Genomic DNA, 21,192 nt, shown 5'->3' on the forward strand with positions numbered 1-21,192 from the left:
TGATTGCTGTCCATTTTCCCCTCGTCTGTTTGTGAGATTTTGGTCAGTTAAATACTCCTAGTAAAAGGGTGCGTCGAGAAACAAAGTAAAACAACGAAAATCCACTTACGCTCGTTTCGAACCTCGGCTTGCATTGCGGTGTCGGCAACGCCAGGGGATATACACACAGTCGGGACCTCGGGCAGTTCTGTTGCTAGATTATAACTTAAACAGTTCATCGCCGTCTTTGAGCATGCATAGGGCACCCAGGAGCGAGAGCTCCTCTTGGCCACGCCGGATGAAGTGAAGATAATCTTTCCCTTACATCGCTGGAGGTCGGCATAGGTGAGTTGGATCTAATATTTTTGGCAGGATAGTGTTAACTTCTTCTCTACTGCTTATTTTCTCCTCCTTCCTCTTATCTCAAAACCTCCACAGATAATCAAGGAGACTCACAGTGTAAATCAGCGCAAAGAAATTGATATCGAATAAACGCTTAAACTGGTCCACATCCACCTCCACAATGGGCCCAATAGGTTTCAGCACTCCGGCATTTAGAATCAGCGTCTCCAAGCGACAGTCTCGGGCGTGGATGCGTTCTAGGAGCTTCTCGCTAGTTGACCGCTGAGATACGTCACCAAGGACGATCTCAAGTCGAGGTTGGGACTTTTGCAACTCCTCCAGGTTCTCGCTTAGCACATCAACCGCGAAGATAACTGTGTCCGGGCCCGTGTCTTTCAGCAAACACTTGATAATGCTGAGGCCGATGCCGCGGCCAGCTCCTGTGACGGTTCTGTAGAATCTGATGAGCTTATTTGCCTTCAACACATACATCGAGGTTTCGGAGCTCATACATGGCTGGACGGCTCATTTTCACCACTTATCCAGAATATGTTTTCAATAGATCAATGCAGTGATATCAGCGTTGGGAAGGTGTCGTTTAGTCGTTTTGCCTTCGAGAAATTCGCTAATCTATCTATCTGTCTTAGAAGCAAAGAGAATCACAGATATATGATCACGACCATCCCTCAGAAATGCCCCAGACTCAAGCAAACTATCGGAGTTGCATGTGGTGTCCCGATAGTACGAAGCTTCCTTGGATCCTGGTGGAATCCATCTCATTGGGCAAACCAATCACCCTTCAATTCTCTCCACCACGGGGAACCAGCTCTCCAGTTTCTTGTTTCAGTCCGACAAGGACTCCAAATTCGATGACTGACAAGCACGCTCAAAAACTGAAGATGAAACCCGCGACAGGTAATTAATTGTGACATCACAGAGCGGGGTAATGTCGTCCGGCGGAAAGCAGAGGCTATACGCGGAAAGAAAGGAAGTCTGTCCGATTCGCGAGACGGTGGAATTAGTGCGTCCAAGTGCAGACAGGCCACTGCTGGTGCCACTGAATTCCTTTAGAAATTACCTATCTAAAGCCAAAAACTCGAGTGAATGCAGTATCCAACTAATATGGCAAGCCTTCCCCTCTCAAAATAAATCCCCCGACCTTGCTACTTGGTGGTTCTCCTTGCATCCTGAGTCGCCTTGTGAGATTCGCTCGTGAACCGTGCGAAGGCAGAGGGATCCCAGGTGTTGTCCGTTCACGATTGCGGGCGCATCCAAGACAAAATGACAGTATGAAAGCTAACTACGCCTTCTCGTCTTCATTTCTTACTGGGACACGCTCCACTGTCGCTTCGATCCGTTCGGTCATCAGTTCTCTGACGCTCTTCAGAAAGAAGGTGGCCACGATCGCCAGAACAACGAACGGAATAATGCTGGCCCATGCAGGCCTATATGCCCTTGTGTAAGCCCAACGACTGGCGTGCAAGGCGGAGTCCTGTATCGAGGGAGTCATGCCAGGTACTTTGGACACTGGAGTTCCCGCAGCCAAAGCCTTCAATAGCGTGGCTACAGAAGAGGTTGGAAGGCCGGCCTCAGTTGCAGCGTTGCCAACCTTTTCAGGATAAGACTTGAGTTTGTCGTTGATAATTGTGTCGAGAACTGCAGCACCGAAGGCCCCGCCGATAGCTCTGGCAGAGTACGCGAGACCAGTGGCGGTGGACAAATATGCGTGGGGAGCAGTAAACTGGATGAGCGTAACAAGGAGACAAAGCGGCCCAGAGACGCCAATGCCGGCCAAGACCTGGAACGCGATTTGCGCGTGGCTCATACTCGGTGAGATGAGCGAATAACAGATCGCTCTGGCAAAAAAAAAAGAAGAATTAGCAAATGCCCGTTTTGTGTTCGGGGACATTGGAGACTCACACAGCAAGGAATACCACATAAGTGAAGATCAGAGGGGATTTGATGTCCTTGTACTTTGTCGAGTACCACCTGCGGGGCTTGTTTGTTACTCAGGTGTTTTTTTCTCATATCTTGTTGACTGAAGGGCGGGCTTACATCAAGGGGAATGGTGTAACCAGGCCTGCAATTGTTAGAGAAAGCTGTCGGATCGCAACGTTCCAGGCGTTCCTTTCGAAGCCTAGATTGAGAATGATTCGCGGGGTGACACTGTTCACGGCGCTGTAGAAGAGCCAGCCCTCGACTGTGAAGCAGAACATTGAAATGGCGAAGTTGGCGGACCCGCGAAAAAATACGTGTGAGATGAGTCCATCCGAGCGACCAATCCATTCTATGAATCGAAGTTAGTAGGAGGCGAACGGAAAGAGTACGAAGGACATGGTCTGTCTTACCATAAACACCAAACGCTATCAAACAGACAAACCCGAGGGCTAGGGGAGCCGCGACTTGGGCATCGGACCATTCGTAGGCACCACTGGCCCAGTCCATTGCAAGCAACAGGAGGGTGCAGCCGAAGACAAAGAATAAGGAACCCCAGGGGTCACATGCCCAGATGACCTGCTTCCAAGAGCTTTTCGGATAGTCAGACTTTCGAATAGGGTGGTAGAACGCAATCAAGCCTAGGAAGGTTACGAGATGGAATGCTGCTTGCATCCAGAAAATGTTGCGCCATCCGGTCGGGCTGGCATTGGTGAGTGCTCCGGAGCCGAGGACACCAACACTGAGACAGAGGTTAGTGATTTATCGAGTAAGACTGGACGGGGAATTTCTGACATTCCGGCCACAGATCCTCCCAGATAACCAAGACCATTGGCGATAACACGGTACTTCAGAGGCAGCACTTCGCTGGGAATGGCGTGTACGATAGAAACCGTGGACAAAGTCACACCAATCAGGATGCCTCCACCGATGAGCATGTTCATTGATGTGGCTCTTGCGGAGATGACTGCTCCCGCGAAGGCGATGAGAGGTGGAAGAGAAGCCAAATATCTTCGGTCGAGAACGTCGCTGAGCCGCCCAATGGTGGGAGCCAAGGCGGACTGGATGAGAAGGGGACCCTCTGTGCTTTGGTCAGTATTTTCCTGATGATGCCGACCGGAAAGATTGGCTTACGGATGATCCAGGCAGCGTTCATGGTACCCAGTTCGCGCATGATGAACGCAATCACAGATCCGGCCGCGATCACCACGTGGGTCTGGGTCATGACAGCAAAGCTGCTGAAGAAGACGGCAGCCCAAGTGCGCCAGCCGAGGCGGACATGTTCGGCCTCGTTGAGGGTTTGAACATGGACCAAAGGAGCATCGAATTCGAGGTGGTGTTTAATGGCATAGCTGTCTTTTGTGTCCTCGCCAGCGACGTACTCAATGGCTTCGACCTGGCCACTGGCCGCCGGAGATTTGGTAGTCATTTTTCGTTATGATGACACAACAAATAGAGGGCTGTCAAGTAGGAGTAATAAAAAGGAGGAATTAGGGTCGATATCGAGTGATATGAACAGGGTCCCCAGGTATAGAGCGTCTTAAATATTTGGCACGGGAGGCGAGTGACTCGGTCTCGGAGAAGTGTGTGAGATCTTGGCCGCAAAATTCAGTTTATGTTCTAGATCTCGATGCGCTTAGGGCTGACCATGGTGCTCGATGCGTACGACTCGTACAGGACCTCACAGTCAACCCATGAGCAGCTGTGGATGCTTTGGCAGCCCCATGGCTGTAAACACAATTGACTAGCTGTTGCATCTAGGTATCAGACGCAGAAAAGAGATCGGCACAGTAGTCACGGTTTCGCACTGCATGGCACGTTATGGGGACGGACAACAAGAAGTTCGCCTCGGCTGTGTGGGGTAAGGAGACCCATGGGGTATCAAGCAATCCGAGGGACCCTCGAACAGCAATCGGACTGGCGACGGGTCGTCGGGGGCCATGCACCAATTTCCACGAATATCTATCAAATCGTTCCAAGATCCGTCGCAGCGCGAGAACCAGTGCATTGTAATCAGTCTATTCGGGATCTGCTGGTGCTCGATTCCGATTATCAGAATCAGTAGTCTCGTTCAAGATCTTGGGTCCGAACTACACACGAACGACCTTGTAACTTTCGGGCCAGTACATACCCTTGTCTCTGGATAAGAGGGTACGGAGTTCGGGGAACCGGGGAACTGTGCGTCGCAGGAGTCTGTGAGACCAAGCCTTGATCAACGCTGGAAGGGAAAGAGTGAAAGGGATTTATTTCACCAAATGACATTGTTGAATGTTGACGACGAAGTTTAGTTTTAAATTGTATTGGGATAGTATTACACACGTCCTCTGTTGTTGGAAATAGCAGCAGTATTGTGTTGAGGAGACATGTGTCCCAATAAAGTCCAGAATAGCTGGGAAGATGTATATGTGTTGACCTGGGATATACTCCTTTACCGCGTTACCCTGGTATTTTTAAGCTGTCATTCTGTACTACATTTATAGCTCTCCACCTTCACAGCAGCTGCTCAGTTCCATTCCCCACCTAGGCTTCGTTCACGAAGATACCCGCCATACCCATACCCTACACATGTTGTTAGACTGAAATCACGATGGCGTATTGAGAGAAAGGATATAGGATTACTTACAGTTCCAACACACATTGAGGTCACTGCAATTTTCTCATCTCGGCGTCTAAGTTCTGACAGAGCGGTGACGACCTGACGAACTCCGGTGCATGCAAGGGGATGTCCAATTGCTCTGCGAATCGTCAGTCAAAGAATGCGTCAAACACCAAGAGTACTACTCACATCGCACCACCCCTCACGTTGACCTTGTAGGGATCCAAACCTAGGTGCTTCACGGTGTAGACGTACTATTTTAAGCCGTCAGTGACTTGACTAGCGATGGCATTCTTCATACAAGTGTACCATAGATGCGAAGGCTTCGTTGATTTCAAAAAGGTTCACGTCATCTTTGGTTAAGCCCGCCTTCTCAAGGACCTTGGGGATGGCATAAATGGGAGAGATTCCCATGATCCGCGGCTCCATACCAACAACGGTGCTCTTAACATATTTCCCGATAATCTTCTGACCCAACCTTTGGGCGGTACTTCGCTTCATCATCAGGAGACCAGATCCTGCGTCAGCAATTTTCGATGCATTGCCACCAGTAGTTGTAAGACCCCAGTGAGGGAATGCAGGTTTGATCTTAGCTAAGGCGTCGTATGTGGTGCCGTATCTGATCAATTCATCCTTATCGACGATGATTGTCTTGGTTTCCTTCGTCTTGGGGTCGACCCATTTTGTCGTGACTGGGATGATCTCGTCCTTAAACCATCCCTCTTTATCCGCTTTCTCGGCCTGGGTTTGCGAGTACACGGCGAAGCGATCCTGATCTTCCCGACTGACATGGAAATCTCGTGAAACATTCTCCGATGTCCAACCCATTGGCTCGAGATTGTCCCGCGAAACTTGCTTCTCGAGCACCACATCACTCACGACCGGGGCGGTGCCGGTAGGGCTGGTACTCATGCTTTCAATACCAAGAGTAATGCCAACGTCGATCGCCCCAATAGCGATAGCGCTCGCGATAGTCTGGATTGAGAGAAGGCCGGAAGAACAGAAACGACTGGCCACGCTGACTCCCGTGGTGACTGGGAAGCCGGCAGCCATAAGCGCGGCTCGTGCGCCATAACCAGGTCTTGTCGAGAGGACGTTTCCCAAACAAATGTCTTCGACCAAGTTAGGATCGATTCCGGACTTCTCTCTGATGGCTGTGAGAATGTGCGCCATGAGGACTTCAAATGGAGTGTCCTTGAATTTTCCAGTGGGTGCCTTGGTCACTGGCGTCCGCAACGCACATGTTATTACCTTCGCAAGTACATTAGTGGGCGTACAATGTGAGAGAAACGTGAGAAACCAACAATATCATCGGGGTTTTTGGCAAGGACATGTTCGAGGCGATCCGGTGTGGTTGTCCCAGTGTTGGGAGCAATGTGGCCTGCGACGGCTACTAGACGACTCTGGGCACTCATGATTGATATTGGACAAGAATTACTGATAATCTGCCTCGAGGTATTGTGAATTGTGTCGCAAGATGTTGTTTTTGATATTTCGATAAAGCCAATTTTGCGTCTTATTGGGTTTCGAGTCGCGTTCATTCCGAGGTCCGCACACAATTTTCGGGCATAGACCGACAATCCCTCGTCATCGGAGTTCCACGTCAACGGTGGATAACGTAAAGTAAAGCCAGATTTTGGTTGTCGGGGCGAATGCCCTGCATTCATGAAGAATTGCAGATGATGCCGGTGGACATCGATAGCCCCGGAGCCACGGGTCGGTAACATACTCCAATCTCACAAAGGATTTGGTGGATTCACCGCGGTAACACGCTATTCGCTTATAGTCGAGACTTCCGCCGGTGAGGGAGACCGTTGGTGTTCTCTAGGTGTCAACGCTGTCTGCAACCATGTCTGCATTCCACGTTGTCGAACACACCGTGCCGGGTCAGCATATTCGAGAATACCCACGGGGGTTGAGCGGGTCGCAGGATGGTGTTTTGAAGCTTGCCGTGAATCAATACATCCCCAAAGACAATCTGAATCCGCAGGCAGGGGATGTGACAATTCTTGGTGCCCATGCGACAGGCTTTGTGAAAGAACTGTACGAGCCACTATGGGAGAGTATCTTGGCTCGGGCGAAGCAACAGGGCTTTAGGATCAGGGGTATCTGGATCGCAGATACAGCACACCAAGGGCAAAGCAGCGTGCTCAATGAAAGGCTATTGGGAAATGATCCGTCCTGGTTCGACCTTTCCCGCGATTTGCTCTACCTAGTCAACCACTTTCGAGACCAAATGCCGCGTCCTCTCGTGGGATTGGGCCATTCTGGAGGGGGGAACAGCATCACAAACCTGGCTTACATGCATCCTCGACTGTTCACTACGCTCATCTTGATCGAACCGATCATCTACGCCTTTCCGCGCATCCCACCACAGTCTGAACTTAGTCCCGCGAGACTATCGACTTTTCGCCGAGATGTATGGCCTTCGAGGGAACAGGCTGGAAAATTATTCAGAGCTAGCAAGTTTTACCAGAAATGGCATCCCTGGGTGTTGGACCGCTTCATTTCCCACGGTCTTCGAGACATGCCCACGCTGTTTCACCCGGCTACGCCCAAATCAGGAGTCGCGCCGCAAGTCACGCTGAGGACCCCTGTGGCCCAAGAGGTTTTTACATACTTTCGACCCAACTACGAAGGCTACGGACACAATGGCAAGCCCATCAACAGAACAACTCATGCAGACTTGGATCCCACCTCACCTGTGATATTCCCATTTTACCGCGGGGAAGCTGGCCAGGTACATATTCGACTTCCAGAATTGCGGCCCGGTGCTTTGTTCATCTTCGGGGGGGAGTCTGATCTCGGAGCACCAGGAAATGTAAGGGACAAACTCGACAGGACTGGCGTTGGGGTTGGCGGCTCTGGCGGGGCCGCTGTCGGAAAAGTAAAGTGCACGGTGTTCGATGGGATAGGTCATCTTGCCGCCATGGAAGCTGTTGATAAAACAGCTGACGAGGCATCCAAATGGATTGGAGGTGCTATGGAAGTTTGGAGATTAGAGGAAGCGGAACACGATGAAAATTGGATTCAAAAGCCGACTTTGGAAAAGCAGACTATTAGTGAAGAATGGAAGAAGAGCATAGGTGGTCTTCCAGGGAGGCAACCTCGCACATCAAAGATCTGATAAACGCTAGATACGCTTAGACAAGCTTGCCTACGGGATAGAGAGGTGCCACTATAATATTGTTATATGTTGAACAAAGAGGAAGAAAGAGGGAAGCATTGTTAACAACTAGTCTGTGCACCTAAGTCCACATGTGATATGAATAGCACAAAGTTTTCACGCTTGTCTCCTAGTCACGCCGGCGTTTTGATTCATTCCTAAGTGCGCATCTAATGCTTGGACCTCATGCTTTTGTACTGGACTAACAAGCAATAGCAGTACTTTGCAAGGATTCCCGTACTCGAAACGACCTCGAGTGGAACAATTCATGCTGGTGTATATCAACATGCCTCTACTGTGAAATCATGAAGCGGGTGGCTATGCATGTATTGCGACAATCCGTATTCTAGGTCCGGCGATTACAGCATCAACAGGAACATTGAACACGTCAAACCGACACCCGCCCATTTCCGAAGTTTTCGTGGCCGTTGGCTAGGGCTGTTACGTTTCCATGTCGAAGGCCATTCAGACTCTTTTCGACAGTGACCCATTCATTCCACCTGATCTTCCTGAGCATCCACCAGAACTTGGGGAACGACCAGGGCATTGTGTACGTGATCCACCCAGCATCGTTCTTGTAGTACGTCACACTGTGATCGCTGATTAGTATGGCCCAATTTTGGCACGGAAGAATCTCGAAGACTCACCAGTCGCTTTGGGCCCACACAATTCCCGCCTGTTGGCGTTGGACCTCGTCGTTGTAAGCTCGCTCACGGTCGCGATCAGGATACATTGCGAGCTTCATTCCTCGTTTTTCGCGCTGGATGATTTCCCGGATGGCGTTTGCTGCGAATCGTGCTTGCAGTTCCCAATTGTCTTGCTGTGACGACCAAACAGTCGCCGAGTTGGGCCCAAAGCACATGAACATGTTGGGGAATTTGGACGTGGCAACTCCGTACAAGGCCTCCGGATGCTCTTTCCATTTCTCCTGTAGGTCAATGCCTCCAGTTCCTTTAATCTTTTCGTGCTCTAGAAACTGAGCAACGTTGAACCCTGTTCCCAAGATGATCACGTCAAACTTCCTCTCCGTCTCAGTGCTGTCATTTTGATCAGCAGACACTACTCCACTTTCCGTGTATCGTACAAGTTTCTCCCGAGTGACTGTACAGTTTGGCTTTGCAAGCGAGCTGTAGAAGTTGTCAAGCCGAAGAGGCCGCTTGCAGTAATCTGGTGGAAGACAATATGTTAACCAGAACACGGTATCCCGGAGTCGAGAGGCACCTACATTTGGCAGTGGGTCGCAATATTTGGCGCAGTTTCGGGTCTTCGACTTGAGATTCCATGAACGAAACTGCCATCCTGTTCATGGCATCGTTCTGGGGTGAATTATTCCTGGCTGTCTCCTTTCCGTACATCATCATCCTCAGGTTCATTCTCTGCCTCACAATCCAGGCGAACCACGGAACATACTTGAGACAGAATCGGAAAAGCCTGTATGACCAAAATTAGGTACCTTTGTGGAAGTTTACCGTTGGCATTTGCGCAAATACTACGTACCATGAATACTTAAAATTATTCCTTGGTACACATACTGGAGGCGTTCGCATATAGACCTAGCCACGTTAATATCAATCAATATTCGGGACGACAAAATTGTTTATGAGGCAAACGAACCGTCAGATGCTTGACCTTGTCGATGATCTCTGGGATAATCTGTGCTGCACTTGGGCCGCATCCCACAATGCCGACTTTGAGCGCAGTGAGATCGACATCGTGTCGCCAATGTGCAGTGTGCCAGGAAAGACCTTTGAAATTCTCTCGGCTAGGCGTGTTGCCCCATTTTGGGCGATCAAGGGATCCAACACATTGACAAACCACGTCGGCAACCCAATGCTCGAGGCGACCAGACTTATGCTGTATTAGCACGTGCCAAACGAACAACTCATCGTCCCAAGTACAGGATTTGACGAAAGCTGAAAAGGTAGTACACTCTTTCAGTTTGTACAAGTGGGCGAATTCTGTGTAATAGTCCTGGATTTGACTCTGGGTGGCATAGAAGTGTGTAAAGGCTGCCCATCAACATTAGCCAAACGTTCAAAGCAAGACGGAGGAGAGTCGGACTTTTGCAGATGTGGTAACTTGTAGTATAGCTCAGGGCTGGGACGTCACAGGCACAGCCAGGATAGGTGTTTTTGGCCCATACTCCACCGAAGTCGTCGAGGGCGTCAAACAGTTGCATACCCTCGTGCTTGAGGATACCCTCCTTCAACAAGACGCTTGCCTGTTGAATTCCTGAAACGCCGGCTCCGACGATGATTACTCGCTTTCGTCTGGATTGCGGTACTGACGAAGCAAGCTGACGGACCTCCTCCGCCTCATCTGTCTCCTTGGGCGCAAATCCCCACATTGCTCCATAGCCAGCGCCATCCATGATGCCAGCGTTGAACATCTTCACTTGCTGCGGTGCCATCTGTGGGCGTCCTAATAGTGGCTCGTTGTCGTCTGTGAAAGCCATTGCGCTGCAACGAATGGATTTTCCCTCTTGGTTGATCTAATTATCGCATATTATTGTCTCTTGTGTGCGACTTATCTTCACCTTATCTTTAACAAAGGCTATAAGGCTGTCAACTAGTAGTTCAAAGAAAAAGGGCTGACAAGGTCGAGAAGATCTCGGAGGTCCGAGATGAAGGCCAAGTCAGGTGACAGGATAGATTGAAACAAATTGATCAGACCATTCTGTATATCGGAAATGTCGGGCTCAAAAGTGGTTCTGCATCCCTGTAGTCCTTCCCTCTGTCTGGCTAACACCCTCAACTGACCCAGCCGTCTCATTTCCAGGGGTTGACCGCCATTTACCCAGGTTAAGTACATGCTGGAAGTCGATTGGGGTCTAGACGGGGCAGGCCATCTCCCCTGGCTTTGGGAGCCTCGGAAATCAGTCATCATTGCCGAGAAAGCTAGCCGAAAGGTCTACTCCGAAGCTAGATGTCAACCTGCTCATTTTGCTGAAGGGACAGATAGCAAACTTCAGTTCTGGTGTATTCCTTTCCACAGTATTGCATTCACAGTCTAAATCGCACTTCGGAAACGTAGGTGGCAAATGTCGAACTAGAATCGTCGACTCCTACTACCTACTGACTCTGTAACTAGGTACATATGACGTCGCCGTCGCCATCCATGCACCCTCCGGGGTCGAGGGTCGTTGCCGACTCTTTGACTGCACCGAAATCGACGACAGAGGCATACTGGATGAACCACACAATGCTTCATATCTCAGATCCGTCGCAGTCGTTTCGATTCTACATAGACTTCATGGGCATGTCGCTGATTTTCACACTTAATACAGGGCCCTTCGTGGTCTACTATCTCGCATATCCTGGACAGAACGACCGCTCCCCAGCAGACATAGCAAAGTCCATGAGCTCTAGGGCGGGCTTGCTAGAGCTTGTCCACGTCCCCCGGAGCGAAAGGAATGAGGGTTTCTCTGGCCTAGGCGATCACACTTTTTTGAATAGAGGGTTTGGCCACCTCGGGTTTTGTGTTCCTAGTGTGGAAGAGACACTGAAACGTGCACGATCAGAGGGTTGGACGGTTTTAAAGGCTACGAACGACGTGTCGCTGAATGCCATGGACTTGAGCGAGTCGAGGACTTCCACTCCTTTGCATCCAGATTTCCTCGTCTCCTTTCGCCAAGTCGGCTTTATCAGTGATCCTGATGGGTAAGGTGCTCGCATTGTGTCAAATGCGTATGCTGACACCCTGTAGGCACAGCATTGAACTCCTACCATTGCATTGGAAAAGGTGAATATCTGCGAAACCTAAGAGCTTTCAAGGCCGGTGAATCACCTATGAAGTTTGGGTATCCTGGTTTGGGTCTCCTGCACATCAAAGCGAAGGCAGATCCGGGTGTCGATACCTCGTTTCATTCTCTATCAACAGTGTTATAGATATGAGATCGAACATAATCATCTTGTCATGATCTTTGGTTTCAACCTTCCTCTCCTCCAACACGTTCACGAGAAACACCGCTAGATTTAGTCTACATACGTCCTCTTTTGATGTGCCGATTCCACCTTGCCCACCCACGGCAGTCGATGCTTGACGTTAATCTCTACTGTTGGCGTAGCTTTCAAAGGGCCCATGTTGTCCAAGGTCCCGACTTGGATGACCACAATTCCAAGCTCAGGATCCCCCGGGTTAGGATGTGGCTGCCCGTAGATCGGGCTCCCGCAATCGGGACAAAATGCAATCGAGAAATCAAAACCCTCGTCAACATGAGTGGTGCGAACTTTCTTCAGTTCCCCGGTTTTCAAAACGAAGTTTTTGTCCGGCACAGTCAGGTTGAGTGACGCCGTTCCCCCAGAAATTTTGCGACAAGGGCGACAGTGGCACAACGAGGTCTACGTAAATACCCAGTGACATCAATATCTTGGTCGGAGAAGCTATTCATGTGCAAAAAGCACACAGCAAGGGGAAGACTGTTCGAGAGGTGGGCAGCGTGGCATACCTTCATTTGGGCTTCCTCAGTTACATCCAGCAGCTCGAAAGTGAGCTTTCCACATAAGCAACTACCGTGGAGGGTCGACATCTTTCCTTTGTTTAGAATGAAAATATATCAAGGTATTCAGGGTTCAAAGATAAAGAATTTTCAGACGAGAGTATTGATGGACGCGAGCTTGAGTAGAAACATGTCATTTAATTATGAGATTGATGTGCAAAGGTGACATACGCGGAGCAACCAGTTCTGTCAGCACAGACCGACCCTGAGCTCCGAGAAGAGCTGGCAGCTGAGACCTGGCTTTGCGGAAGATCGACAGCAATGAGGCCAAGTTTCCCGGAGTTAAAGTGGAGCACGCTTGCCACTTGCTTCGTTGTGCTCCGACTCCGAATGCCTTGGTCCGAGGCTTAATCTGTCACCAGAAGATATCCACCTCGTTGCCTTCCAGCCAAGCTGTAGCAGTTTCGGTCATCTTGTAGAATCCTTCGTTGTTAAGGGTTGGTAGGTCGGTGGGGACTTTATGACCCAACTGGCTCTGTGCCCACGCGAGGTATCTGTATCCAACAGGGTAGTGTTGGATGCTCTGTAGGTCGACTTCCGGGGCGTGGTTTCCGTCCACGGGGACCAATCTGTCTTTCTCATACAAGACCTTCGAGTACTGCGCTTTCCATCCATCGTGCTGTTTCTTCACAAAGAAGACGACTCTACAGTCGCATTCGACGTCAATGTCAAAGTCTTGAAGATTCACACGTTGGGTAATGGTAGCCTTCATCCGGCCAACCGCCCGTTCTAGTGGTAGATTCAAGTCCACAAGCGTGCCATTCTCGCGATGCATGATGAAGTCTCCCTGGGCTCTTTTCTCTTGGGAAATTCGAATGAAATCGTCGATCGGCACTCCGCCACTCCAGGCTAGAGAAGAAAGCACTTAGTTAGGAACAGAGAGGCTACGGATCTCAATCAATGTACGCACTTGTAAAGATATGAGCACCTTCGTCGGTGAAGATGCTGCGAAAGTTTTTCCATTCAGAAACGTCTCGATACACAGGCCATCCTTTCAGGAGTTCCGATATACAATAACGTGCCAGAATCTCTTCCGTAGAACCATTGAAGTGGTTGAATGTTTTTGGCTGTGTCTCTTTCTCGGTGACGTTGTATGCCATTGTTCCCAAACGCCGTCTTCTCCAGCAGGAAATTTATGTACAAAATCAAGATCTTGTTGCGAAAAAGTGCTTTAGTACTAACGGGCAAGCTGATCTCTAAATAATCCTAGGTCTGCAATAATTGTCCCTTGCCAAGGGGCAGAATGGCGAGCTGATGACTCCGAGGATCGTAAATAAGATCTCTAGTCTGCCCTCACGGAGAAGCCAGTGGGTTTCGCCCATTCCCCTCAAGCCATGTGCGCTCCACGAGCGCAGCTCTTTCGGCGTTTCTAGCTTTCATATCAAACTTAAATGGTTTAGGTTGGACATTGAATCCGGTCGTGTAGTTATACCAAGGCACTTCAAAGCCAGGTTTTTTGGTGATGCTAGTGGCCCAAGCTATGCGAGCGATCAAAATATTCAATGACCGCTCTGCAATGTTCATGCCAGGACATATTCTTCGTCCAAAGCCGAAAGCAGAATAATTCTGCACGGATGGAAACTTGGCAAGGGGTTCACGGTACGTCGGGAATGATGACTCTATCCACCTGCCCGGATTAAATCTTTCTGGATCTGGGTAAAGTGCAGGATCCTGGTGTATGGCCCTTGAGTGTACAATTAGCTGGGTGCACGTCTGACTTGTCCTTTCTGGGGTTGTTCTCACCACTGGTTTGCATGTACCACAGTGCCAGCAGGGAAGAAGAACCCTAGGTAAGTATCATCTTTGATGAGCTGATGGGGAATACCTCCGGCTGTGACCGGCCGCCATCTTAGAACCTCTTTTGCAACGGCCCGGACCAGGGGCAGTTCAGGGATGTCGTCGAAAGCCGGCAGTCGCTGGTCTCCCACAACTTGATCAATCTCTGCCTGTAGCTTTTCTTGCCAATCTGGATAATGGCACATTGCTAAGCAAAAAGACATCATCGCCGCTGCTGTGGTACCGCTACCGGCCTCAAAAAGGGTACCGATTACATATGCCCCTTCATCATCGGTAAGTCCAAATTCGTCTTGCCTTTCGAGAAACGTTTTCATAAAAGAGGGAGGACATCCAGGTTGCTTCATTGCCTGTCGGACTTCTTCCATCAAGGATCGGAATAGTGACAGCTCTCTCTGGTGAAGTATCTCTGCCTCTTTCTTGAAAGGGGCGAGCCATTTTGGGAGATACATAAGTATAGGAAAGCTATCGACTAAGTACGATCCTGGAGAGGCGACACGCTCCACGGTATGCACGACCTCGAGCGCTCGGCGGACTAAAGGCTCGTCGTTAGATTCAACTGTCTTCGCGTATCCCAGCCGCATAATAACGGCACCGGCATACCGTTCGAAAAGCTCTTCGTATCTGGACGGATCCCTTAGTAGATCGAAAATAAGCCTTTCGGATTCGAACACCTGTAAATGCTGATACTTGGTCGCCGCTGCTGGCATAGTTAAAACGTGCATGAGCTTGCGGCCCCGTCTCCATCGCTCTGAAACAAAATTAGCTACCAGGGCTCAACGATGTTCGACGGCTGATTGTTAGATACCGTCGTATGGCTGAAGCAGTGTCCGAAGATTCTTGGACATCAGTTCGGCTGCCATTGGCAGTTGCTCTCTCGATGAGTACAGCGAACCACGCTCTCGAAGGAGATCATTGGCGATTTTCTCGGTTGAGACTACGACCATATATCTTCCTGGAAGCGTGAAGCTGAAAATGGGACCAAAAATATCGGACCACTCTTTGAATTTAAGCCAAGTCTGCACAGGGGGCAGGTTGAACATGTTGCCAAAAAATGGTATTCCTATAGTAGAAGGCCATACTGGTCAGACATCATTTGTGAACGGTGGCCAACAATAAAGCACAGCAATTCAACAAGACTTGTGACTCACCTGGGGGCCCAGGAGGTAATCGCATGCCTGAAGGTGGCCTTTTTTGGTTCGAACTCGCATTCCAAACAACACCTATCACGGCTAAAGCTGCGAGAACTGCGTAAAGCAACACCGACATTTCTCGACAAGTGACAGTACGCGCACGGCTTTGTGTGAAGATAAAAGCGAGCCACGGTGCATAATGATAGACTTATATGGCTGAGCCAATACCGGACTGGTTTTCGAGAATAGTCACACGACGGCACTGATTAGGGTCAGCCAACGCCGTAAAGCAAAATCTCCGATAACGCCTGTGTCGGAACTAGTAATCCAAGCTTAAGCCATATACCGACACGTCGGGATACAATGAGAACATGCTTCCACCCAAGAACGAACCCCACAATTTGATTCCGACGCTGCTGGTGGCTTTTTATCATGAAACCGGCTTGGAAAATGCCTCGCGATTGCCTGAATTACATGAGAGGTAAATGGTTCTATGACCTTTCGAGGGAACCGAGGTGAGAAACTGTCAAAGTACACTCCAAATTTGCCACAACCGTTGACAGCCTCGTGCATTGAATTGGATGAATGCGTCATTCAAACGTTACTAACATAATATGATCCCATCCCTCCAGTTGATGTAACTACATGTGGTTCATAACACGCCCTCCCAACTTTCAACTTTTCCCTCGCGGGCAGTCTCTATCCACTCCTTTTCAAGTAGGTGCTCAACTGCCGCGTTTCTGACCTTGAAGCGGGCTTGGAATGGCAGAGCAACCGAGATCAGTGAGCTGCTGAACCTGGAGGAACTAGTATCCACAGGAATCTCTTGTCCATTCTCATCTAAGGCGGGTTTGATCTCGAAAGTTTGAAGTAATCGAGACGCCATGGTGAACAAGGACCGCTCCGCCAAATGCATGCCAACGCAAATCCGTTTCCCGCCACCATACGAGAAATGGTCCCGCGCAGCTACATCACTGCCGTTGGCATAGGCCGAGGCACTGAGCTTATGGTCGAGGAACCGGTCCGGATTGTAGCGGAATGGCTCTGGATATCGCTCGGGGTCGTGATGCATCGCCCTAGATAACGTATAAGCCTGAATCTTGAACAGGAACAATGCTGCTTACCAGGTATTGATCCGAACGACTGTTCCTTTCGGGATCCGGTACCCGTTGTACTCGTCTTCGGCATTCGTGTAATGTGCGAAACCTCCGGAATGTCAGCTATACCATATCATCGAGAGCGGAGGGGAACGGACTCATTGGAGCGATGGTGTTCCATCTATGCTGTTCTTTGATCATAGCCCTGATGTAAGGGAGGTTCGGCTCGTCCTCCCACGTAGGGAAGCGATCACAACCGATCACGCGGTCTAATTCTTCGTGAGCTTTGGCAAGGACCTCTGGAAATGCGAGGCACGCCAAGATCAAAATGACCAAAGAGTTCGCTGTCGTGTCCGCACCAGTCTGAAGGATCTCAGCACAAGTCGTGGCTGCTTGAATTTCACTGATCGACTCATTGCCCGCCCTTAGCTCCTGAAGGTCTTTCACGATCGTCTTCTGTTTCGGATGCTTCTTTCCTCGTTCGAGGGCGTTGCGATAATTCTCCAGACTCAGTGCATCTTCCTCATCTCTAAATCTCTCCAGGAGTGCGAGCCAGGGGTTCATAAAGCGAGGGAGGCGGAGTAATATTGGCATCGATTCAACAAGAAATCTTCCCGGTGTCATGGCGTACGAAAAGTTTGCGACCACGCTCGAGAGTTTAGTGGCAATGGGGTCGTCGTGTGACATTACTCGTTGTCCATAGGAGATGCTCCGCGTCACGCTGAGTGAGTATCGGTGGATATGGTCTGCAAACAAGGTCGGCTGCTTGAAAATGTCGTGTAGAGCCACAATCGCTTCGGCTTGCTGAATCTTAATATAGCCATCGCATCGGGTCGAATTCAGGATACTGGCGAAAAGCTTTCGCACCATCTGTTGGCGAAAGAAAGCGCGCGCTGGTTAGTCACATAAAGCACAGAATGTTTGGAGAGTTTTACCCGCCAGCGCGGTCCGTATGGCATCAGAACACTGCGCAACCCATGGCTAAGGATATCTCCCACAACAGAAGGTGGACGAAAAGAGTAGATATTTGCGCTGGCAAAGTTAGATATCAAAAGAGCCATGTACTCCATATTCTCATACCGTCGGTCAAGCAATTCTTTTGAAATCTGTCCATCGCTAATAATAACGAAATGCTGTAAGCCGACTCGCATGTGCATCAATGGGCCATACTTGCTGCCAGAAATGTCAATGTCTAATCAAAATTTGTTCCGATTTACAGGACTCACTCAGCCCATTTTGCATATTGGATCCACTGTACACGAGTCAGTAGCGGTATCACAGGAAAAGTTGAACGAAACTGATCGTGGGATTTGGGGGATCAGTCTTCTCAAATTTGGGGTTCTCTGTACCGGATGCTCCTTCGGTAGGTCAAACGTCATGCTCAAGAAAGGGAAACGGCCATTGGGGCCAGGCGGAAGAGGTAGTCGGTGCACTTCGCGCAGAAGCAAGTATATCGTAAGGCCAGCGAGCAGGAGGCATCCGGCTTTGATCACAAGTCCGCCATAAGTGCCGAGAGCTACTGGCGAGAGCTCCATGTTGTGAATGGACAAAGAGATGTTCTGCAAGCCGGGGAGTGGGAATGCTCAACTGTCTTGGAAGGCGAAGTTTTTGGAAAATGATAGTTGCATTTATCAGGGGTCTAAATTTCAGACATATTTGCGCCCTTTGCTCCGAATGTATCGGGCTCTGGGTTATAGAAGTGTCTCCGGTTACTCGGCTCGGAACTTGAACCCTTCGGTCTCTACCTACATACCCCAGGCGGAGTCCGACTTCCTACAAGTCAACGGTTGGGACAATCACGGTAGCTGGCATTGCCGAGAATCTTGTTGACAAATATGCGTAAATGATACACGAAAGTCCAGGAAGGGAAAAACGGAAACATAGGAGGTATTGGAAGTTAGAGGTGATTTCTAGAATGGTCTGCTAGTTCTTCGAGGGATCAGTTTTCAAACATTTAATCGGCTGAAATAGCAAGTCTTGCCTCTGTTATAACTTATCGCTGGAAAGCTGTCTATGACTGTATGAGAGAGACCGTCCTGTTGGACAGATAGAGGGGTCTCATGTGGTTATTTCGCCACATTTTGTGCCTGTGTATTAGCTTCTAAAGCACAAAAGCATCCCATCTCCTACGAAAGAACGACATCGTGAATCGTTGCGCGAGAGTGAGTCTAGGGCTTAGGATTCGTTCAGAACCGAGACCAGTATATGCTCGTACTTGCTTTGATAACTCAAAGTGTATAGAGCCAACCATCAATGCCCTCCAGTTGTAGCTTGCCCTGTCGAACTTTCTTGTTCTGTCTCGCAAAGTACAAATTCATCAAAGCAATGTTGAATATACTCACCAGAGTGACGGCAACGCTCACCCAAACTCCAGTCTAGGACAATCTGTTCAGCATTTCAGTGGAATAGGATTGTTCGGAGGATGCACATACCGGGTATCTAGGAGTCTCAGACGACTTGAATGAGACACTGGCAATGATCCCTCCCAAGGCTCCTCCAACGGTGCATGTCACTGATACGAGTGCGCGTTTCGAGTGAGAAGTAATGTTGTTTGCCTGAAAGGTCAACAACCCGGGGATGCAAAAGTTGAGTGCGGTGATTCCTGGACAGATGTAAGTTTGTGGAATGGCCAACCCCCACAAGAGCACGAATTCTCACCAAGGAAAGCTCCGAAGTATCGAACGGCATTGCTTCCTCCATAAACTGTCAAGATGACGCCGATCAAGGTACAAATTTGATGAATGATGACAATGGGACCGCGCAAATGATACTTGTCCCCAAGCCATCCGGACACATAGCACATAATCGCCGCAGCAATATAAGGCGGGGCGCTCAACAGCTGGCTTTCTGTTGTGCTGTAGCCCATCCCATTGCGAAGGATAATAGGGAGGAAGTAATTGTAGGCGTATCCCGGCACAGTCACAGACAAGAAGCTGAAGCCCCACACATAGATCTTCCAGTCTTTCATGTGGTGTAGGAGTCGACGGCCTGTAATCTCATCCGGCTCAGCATCTCCACGATCCTCGTTAATCATATCAACCACAGTCTTCATTTCCCTAGCGTTGAGGAAGTCGGTGGCTTTCGCTGGGAAGTCGATAAGAATGAACCATCCTAGGATGCAGACAGCGCAGGTGATGGTGCCTTCGATTATGAAGATCCCTGGAGACCTAGGCGTCAGCCTCATTGCGGACAGAGTGTCGTAGCTGAAACAGGGCAGACTCACAGCTCCAACCATTTAGACCATGACGACCGCCGAGGAGAGAGAGCACATAGGCGAAGATTGCGGCGAGCCCAGAGCAAACAACTTGGAGCAGCCAGAAACAGGCCAGCCGCTTTCCCACGTCGAATCGAGTATACCAACATGTGATGAGATACGTACAGCCTTTCCGTCGAGTTAGAATGTCCGGGCGTGATGAGTGCTTGGGAACATACCAGGCAGGAAGCCTGCTTCTAGTGCCCCGAGCAAGAGTCTGCACATCATCAAAGCCCACCATTGCCTAACGAAACCCATGCCAATCAGCACTACCCCAAAGCTAACGCCGATGAAGGAGAGCCAGTTTGCCGGTCCAGCTTTGGGTAGAATCAAGTTCTGGATGAAACGATCAACCATAAAGATATGGTAAGTAGAGCAACATGTCACCTACGCTCGGAAGTTCACACAAACTGATCCAGAGTAAGTGCCAAATTTCTGCCTCGAAAGCGTTGGTTTCATGACAAAAACTTACATGTACGTGACGAAGAACGTCATGACAATGATGGTATATCGATCTCCAGTTTGCAGCCCCAAGTCCGTCTGCATGCCGGCGACATATGCAAAGCCCAAGTTGTTGCGGTCAATGACTGAGATGGAGTACATAGCGGCAATGATCGGAAGCAGTCTCAAGTCAATGCGACGTCTGGAGACCACCATTAGTTGCCACCGCTCCTCAATTCTCGTTGGATCATGTATTGATTCCTCACATCAGCTTGGTTCTGAACATCGCTTCGGCTGGGTCTATAGTTTCTAATTTTTCCACGTGAGCCACATCATCCAAGTGTGACGAGATCGTGAGTTCCACTGTGGCATTGTCTTCGTAGGCTGCAGCCGCTGACTTTGGGGGTTCCATTGCTAGGTAAGAAGAAGCTAGTTTTGTTCCAAGATGAACGTATGCAATTCAGAACTTGTTGTTCCCAAGAGACGATCAACCGAGAACTGCCCATTATATATCACCATATAACCCCGGCATCTCCGGACCGAAACCCCTCTTAAGGTCCTAGATTTCGGCTGAGATGTTGGCCTGGAGAAATGAGCCAGCCCCCTGATGTTATCACCTACATAATGCGCCGAGCTAGCTCATGTACGAGTAAGAGTAACACAAGGGAAACTTCAGCTACGTTGGTAGAATCTTAGAGTGCTGTGGGATTCAGTTACAACGTATTTCCAGTAGTACATAGTACGAGTCAACTCCTATTCACTCGCAGAATTTCATTGACAGACGGCGGACTCTACCAGATGGATTTTCCCCATCTGACAGTTAGGATACATGGACGAGACACGCGCCGCTGCAATCACCCTCTTGACGCTCGATACACCTCGAGTTGATAGGCCAAACAGGGCACTTGTTCTGGTTCCCGTTCAGCTTCGAGCTTGCAAGTCTTACTCCATTGCCACA

At 49.6% G+C, this 21,192-nt stretch overlaps 12 protein-coding genes across 12 annotated transcripts; 2 read left to right on the plus strand and 10 right to left on the minus strand.

Moving 5' to 3' along the window:
* Positions 1-109: 109 nt before the first annotated feature.
* Positions 110-335, minus strand: A1O9_12704 (oxidoreductase; the record flags this gene model as incomplete). The annotated part of the gene is made up of 1 exon (XM_013398337.1): positions 110-335. A coding segment is annotated over one exon (225 nt), but the record flags the coding sequence as incomplete, so codon positions are not given.
* Positions 336-402: 67 nt separating this feature from the next.
* Positions 403-813, minus strand: A1O9_12705 (uncharacterized protein; the record flags this gene model as incomplete). Its single annotated transcript, XM_013398338.1, has 1 exon — positions 403-813. The coding sequence occupies one exon, from the start codon at positions 811-813 to the stop codon at positions 403-405; it is 411 nt and encodes a 136-aa protein (XP_013253792.1).
* Positions 814-1,621: 808 nt separating this feature from the next.
* Positions 1,622-3,685, minus strand: A1O9_12706 (uncharacterized protein; the record flags this gene model as incomplete). The annotated part of the gene is made up of 6 exons (XM_013398339.1): positions 1,622-2,177; positions 2,242-2,310; positions 2,377-2,608; positions 2,670-2,998; positions 3,052-3,337; positions 3,391-3,685. The coding sequence occupies 6 exons, from the start codon at positions 3,683-3,685 to the stop codon at positions 1,622-1,624; spliced, it is 1,767 nt and encodes a 588-aa protein (XP_013253793.1).
* Positions 3,686-4,776: 1,091 nt separating this feature from the next.
* Positions 4,777-6,267, minus strand: A1O9_12707 (acetyl-CoA acyltransferase; the record flags this gene model as incomplete). The annotated part of the gene is made up of 5 exons (XM_013398340.1): positions 4,777-4,815; positions 4,880-4,991; positions 5,042-5,106; positions 5,162-6,103; positions 6,157-6,267. The coding sequence occupies 5 exons, from the start codon at positions 6,265-6,267 to the stop codon at positions 4,777-4,779; spliced, it is 1,269 nt and encodes a 422-aa protein (XP_013253794.1).
* Positions 6,268-6,701: 434 nt separating this feature from the next.
* A1O9_12708 (uncharacterized protein) lies at positions 6,702-7,979 on the plus strand (the record flags this gene model as incomplete). The annotated part of the gene is made up of 1 exon (XM_013398341.1): positions 6,702-7,979. One exon carries the CDS (start codon positions 6,702-6,704, stop codon positions 7,977-7,979), a length of 1,278 nt encoding a protein of 425 aa, XP_013253795.1.
* Positions 7,980-8,406: 427 nt separating this feature from the next.
* Positions 8,407-10,473, minus strand: A1O9_12709 (uncharacterized protein; the record flags this gene model as incomplete). Its single annotated transcript, XM_013398342.1, has 6 exons — positions 8,407-8,608; positions 8,666-9,185; positions 9,244-9,449; positions 9,516-9,571; positions 9,633-10,027; positions 10,080-10,473. The coding sequence occupies 6 exons, from the start codon at positions 10,471-10,473 to the stop codon at positions 8,407-8,409; spliced, it is 1,773 nt and encodes a 590-aa protein (XP_013253796.1).
* A 746-nt stretch (positions 10,474-11,219) lies between these two features.
* Positions 11,220-11,905, plus strand: A1O9_12710 (uncharacterized protein; the record flags this gene model as incomplete). Its single annotated transcript, XM_013398343.1, has 2 exons — positions 11,220-11,677; positions 11,782-11,905. 2 exons carry the CDS (start codon positions 11,220-11,222, stop codon positions 11,903-11,905), a joined length of 582 nt encoding a protein of 193 aa, XP_013253797.1.
* An 87-nt stretch (positions 11,906-11,992) lies between these two features.
* Positions 11,993-12,543, minus strand: A1O9_12711 (uncharacterized protein; the record flags this gene model as incomplete). Its single annotated transcript, XM_013398344.1, has 2 exons — positions 12,466-12,543; positions 11,993-12,358 (listed from the first exon to the last, which is right to left on the minus strand). The coding sequence occupies exons 1-2, from the start codon at positions 12,469-12,471 to the stop codon at positions 11,993-11,995; spliced, it is 372 nt and encodes a 123-aa protein (XP_013253798.1). The 5' UTR covers positions 12,472-12,543.
* Positions 12,544-12,871: 328 nt separating this feature from the next.
* Positions 12,872-13,616, minus strand: A1O9_12712 (uncharacterized protein; the record flags this gene model as incomplete). Its single annotated transcript, XM_013398345.1, has 2 exons — positions 12,872-13,365; positions 13,427-13,616. 2 exons carry the CDS (start codon positions 13,614-13,616, stop codon positions 12,872-12,874), a joined length of 684 nt encoding a protein of 227 aa, XP_013253799.1.
* Positions 13,617-14,255: 639 nt separating this feature from the next.
* Positions 14,256-15,353, minus strand: A1O9_12713 (uncharacterized protein; the record flags this gene model as incomplete). The annotated part of the gene is made up of 2 exons (XM_013398346.1): positions 14,256-15,061; positions 15,119-15,353. 2 exons carry the CDS (start codon positions 15,351-15,353, stop codon positions 14,256-14,258), a joined length of 1,041 nt encoding a protein of 346 aa, XP_013253800.1.
* Positions 15,354-16,095: 742 nt separating this feature from the next.
* Positions 16,096-17,410, minus strand: A1O9_12714 (uncharacterized protein; the record flags this gene model as incomplete). Its single annotated transcript, XM_013398347.1, has 3 exons — positions 16,096-16,519; positions 16,568-16,649; positions 16,699-17,410. 3 exons carry the CDS (start codon positions 17,408-17,410, stop codon positions 16,096-16,098), a joined length of 1,218 nt encoding a protein of 405 aa, XP_013253801.1.
* Positions 17,411-18,768: 1,358 nt separating this feature from the next.
* On the minus strand, positions 18,769-20,396 carry A1O9_12715 (uncharacterized protein; the record flags this gene model as incomplete). Its single annotated transcript, XM_013398348.1, has 7 exons — positions 18,769-18,915; positions 18,973-19,142; positions 19,199-19,699; positions 19,764-19,922; positions 19,973-20,129; positions 20,185-20,203; positions 20,266-20,396. 7 exons carry the CDS (start codon positions 20,394-20,396, stop codon positions 18,769-18,771), a joined length of 1,284 nt encoding a protein of 427 aa, XP_013253802.1.
* Positions 20,397-21,192: the final 796 nt, after the last annotated feature.

The sequence above is a fragment of the Exophiala aquamarina genome, assembly GCF_000709125.1.
Source record: "Exophiala aquamarina CBS 119918 chromosome Unknown aczIA-supercont1.26, whole genome shotgun sequence".
Classification (NCBI taxonomy): domain Eukaryota; kingdom Fungi; phylum Ascomycota; class Eurotiomycetes; order Chaetothyriales; family Herpotrichiellaceae; genus Exophiala; species Exophiala aquamarina.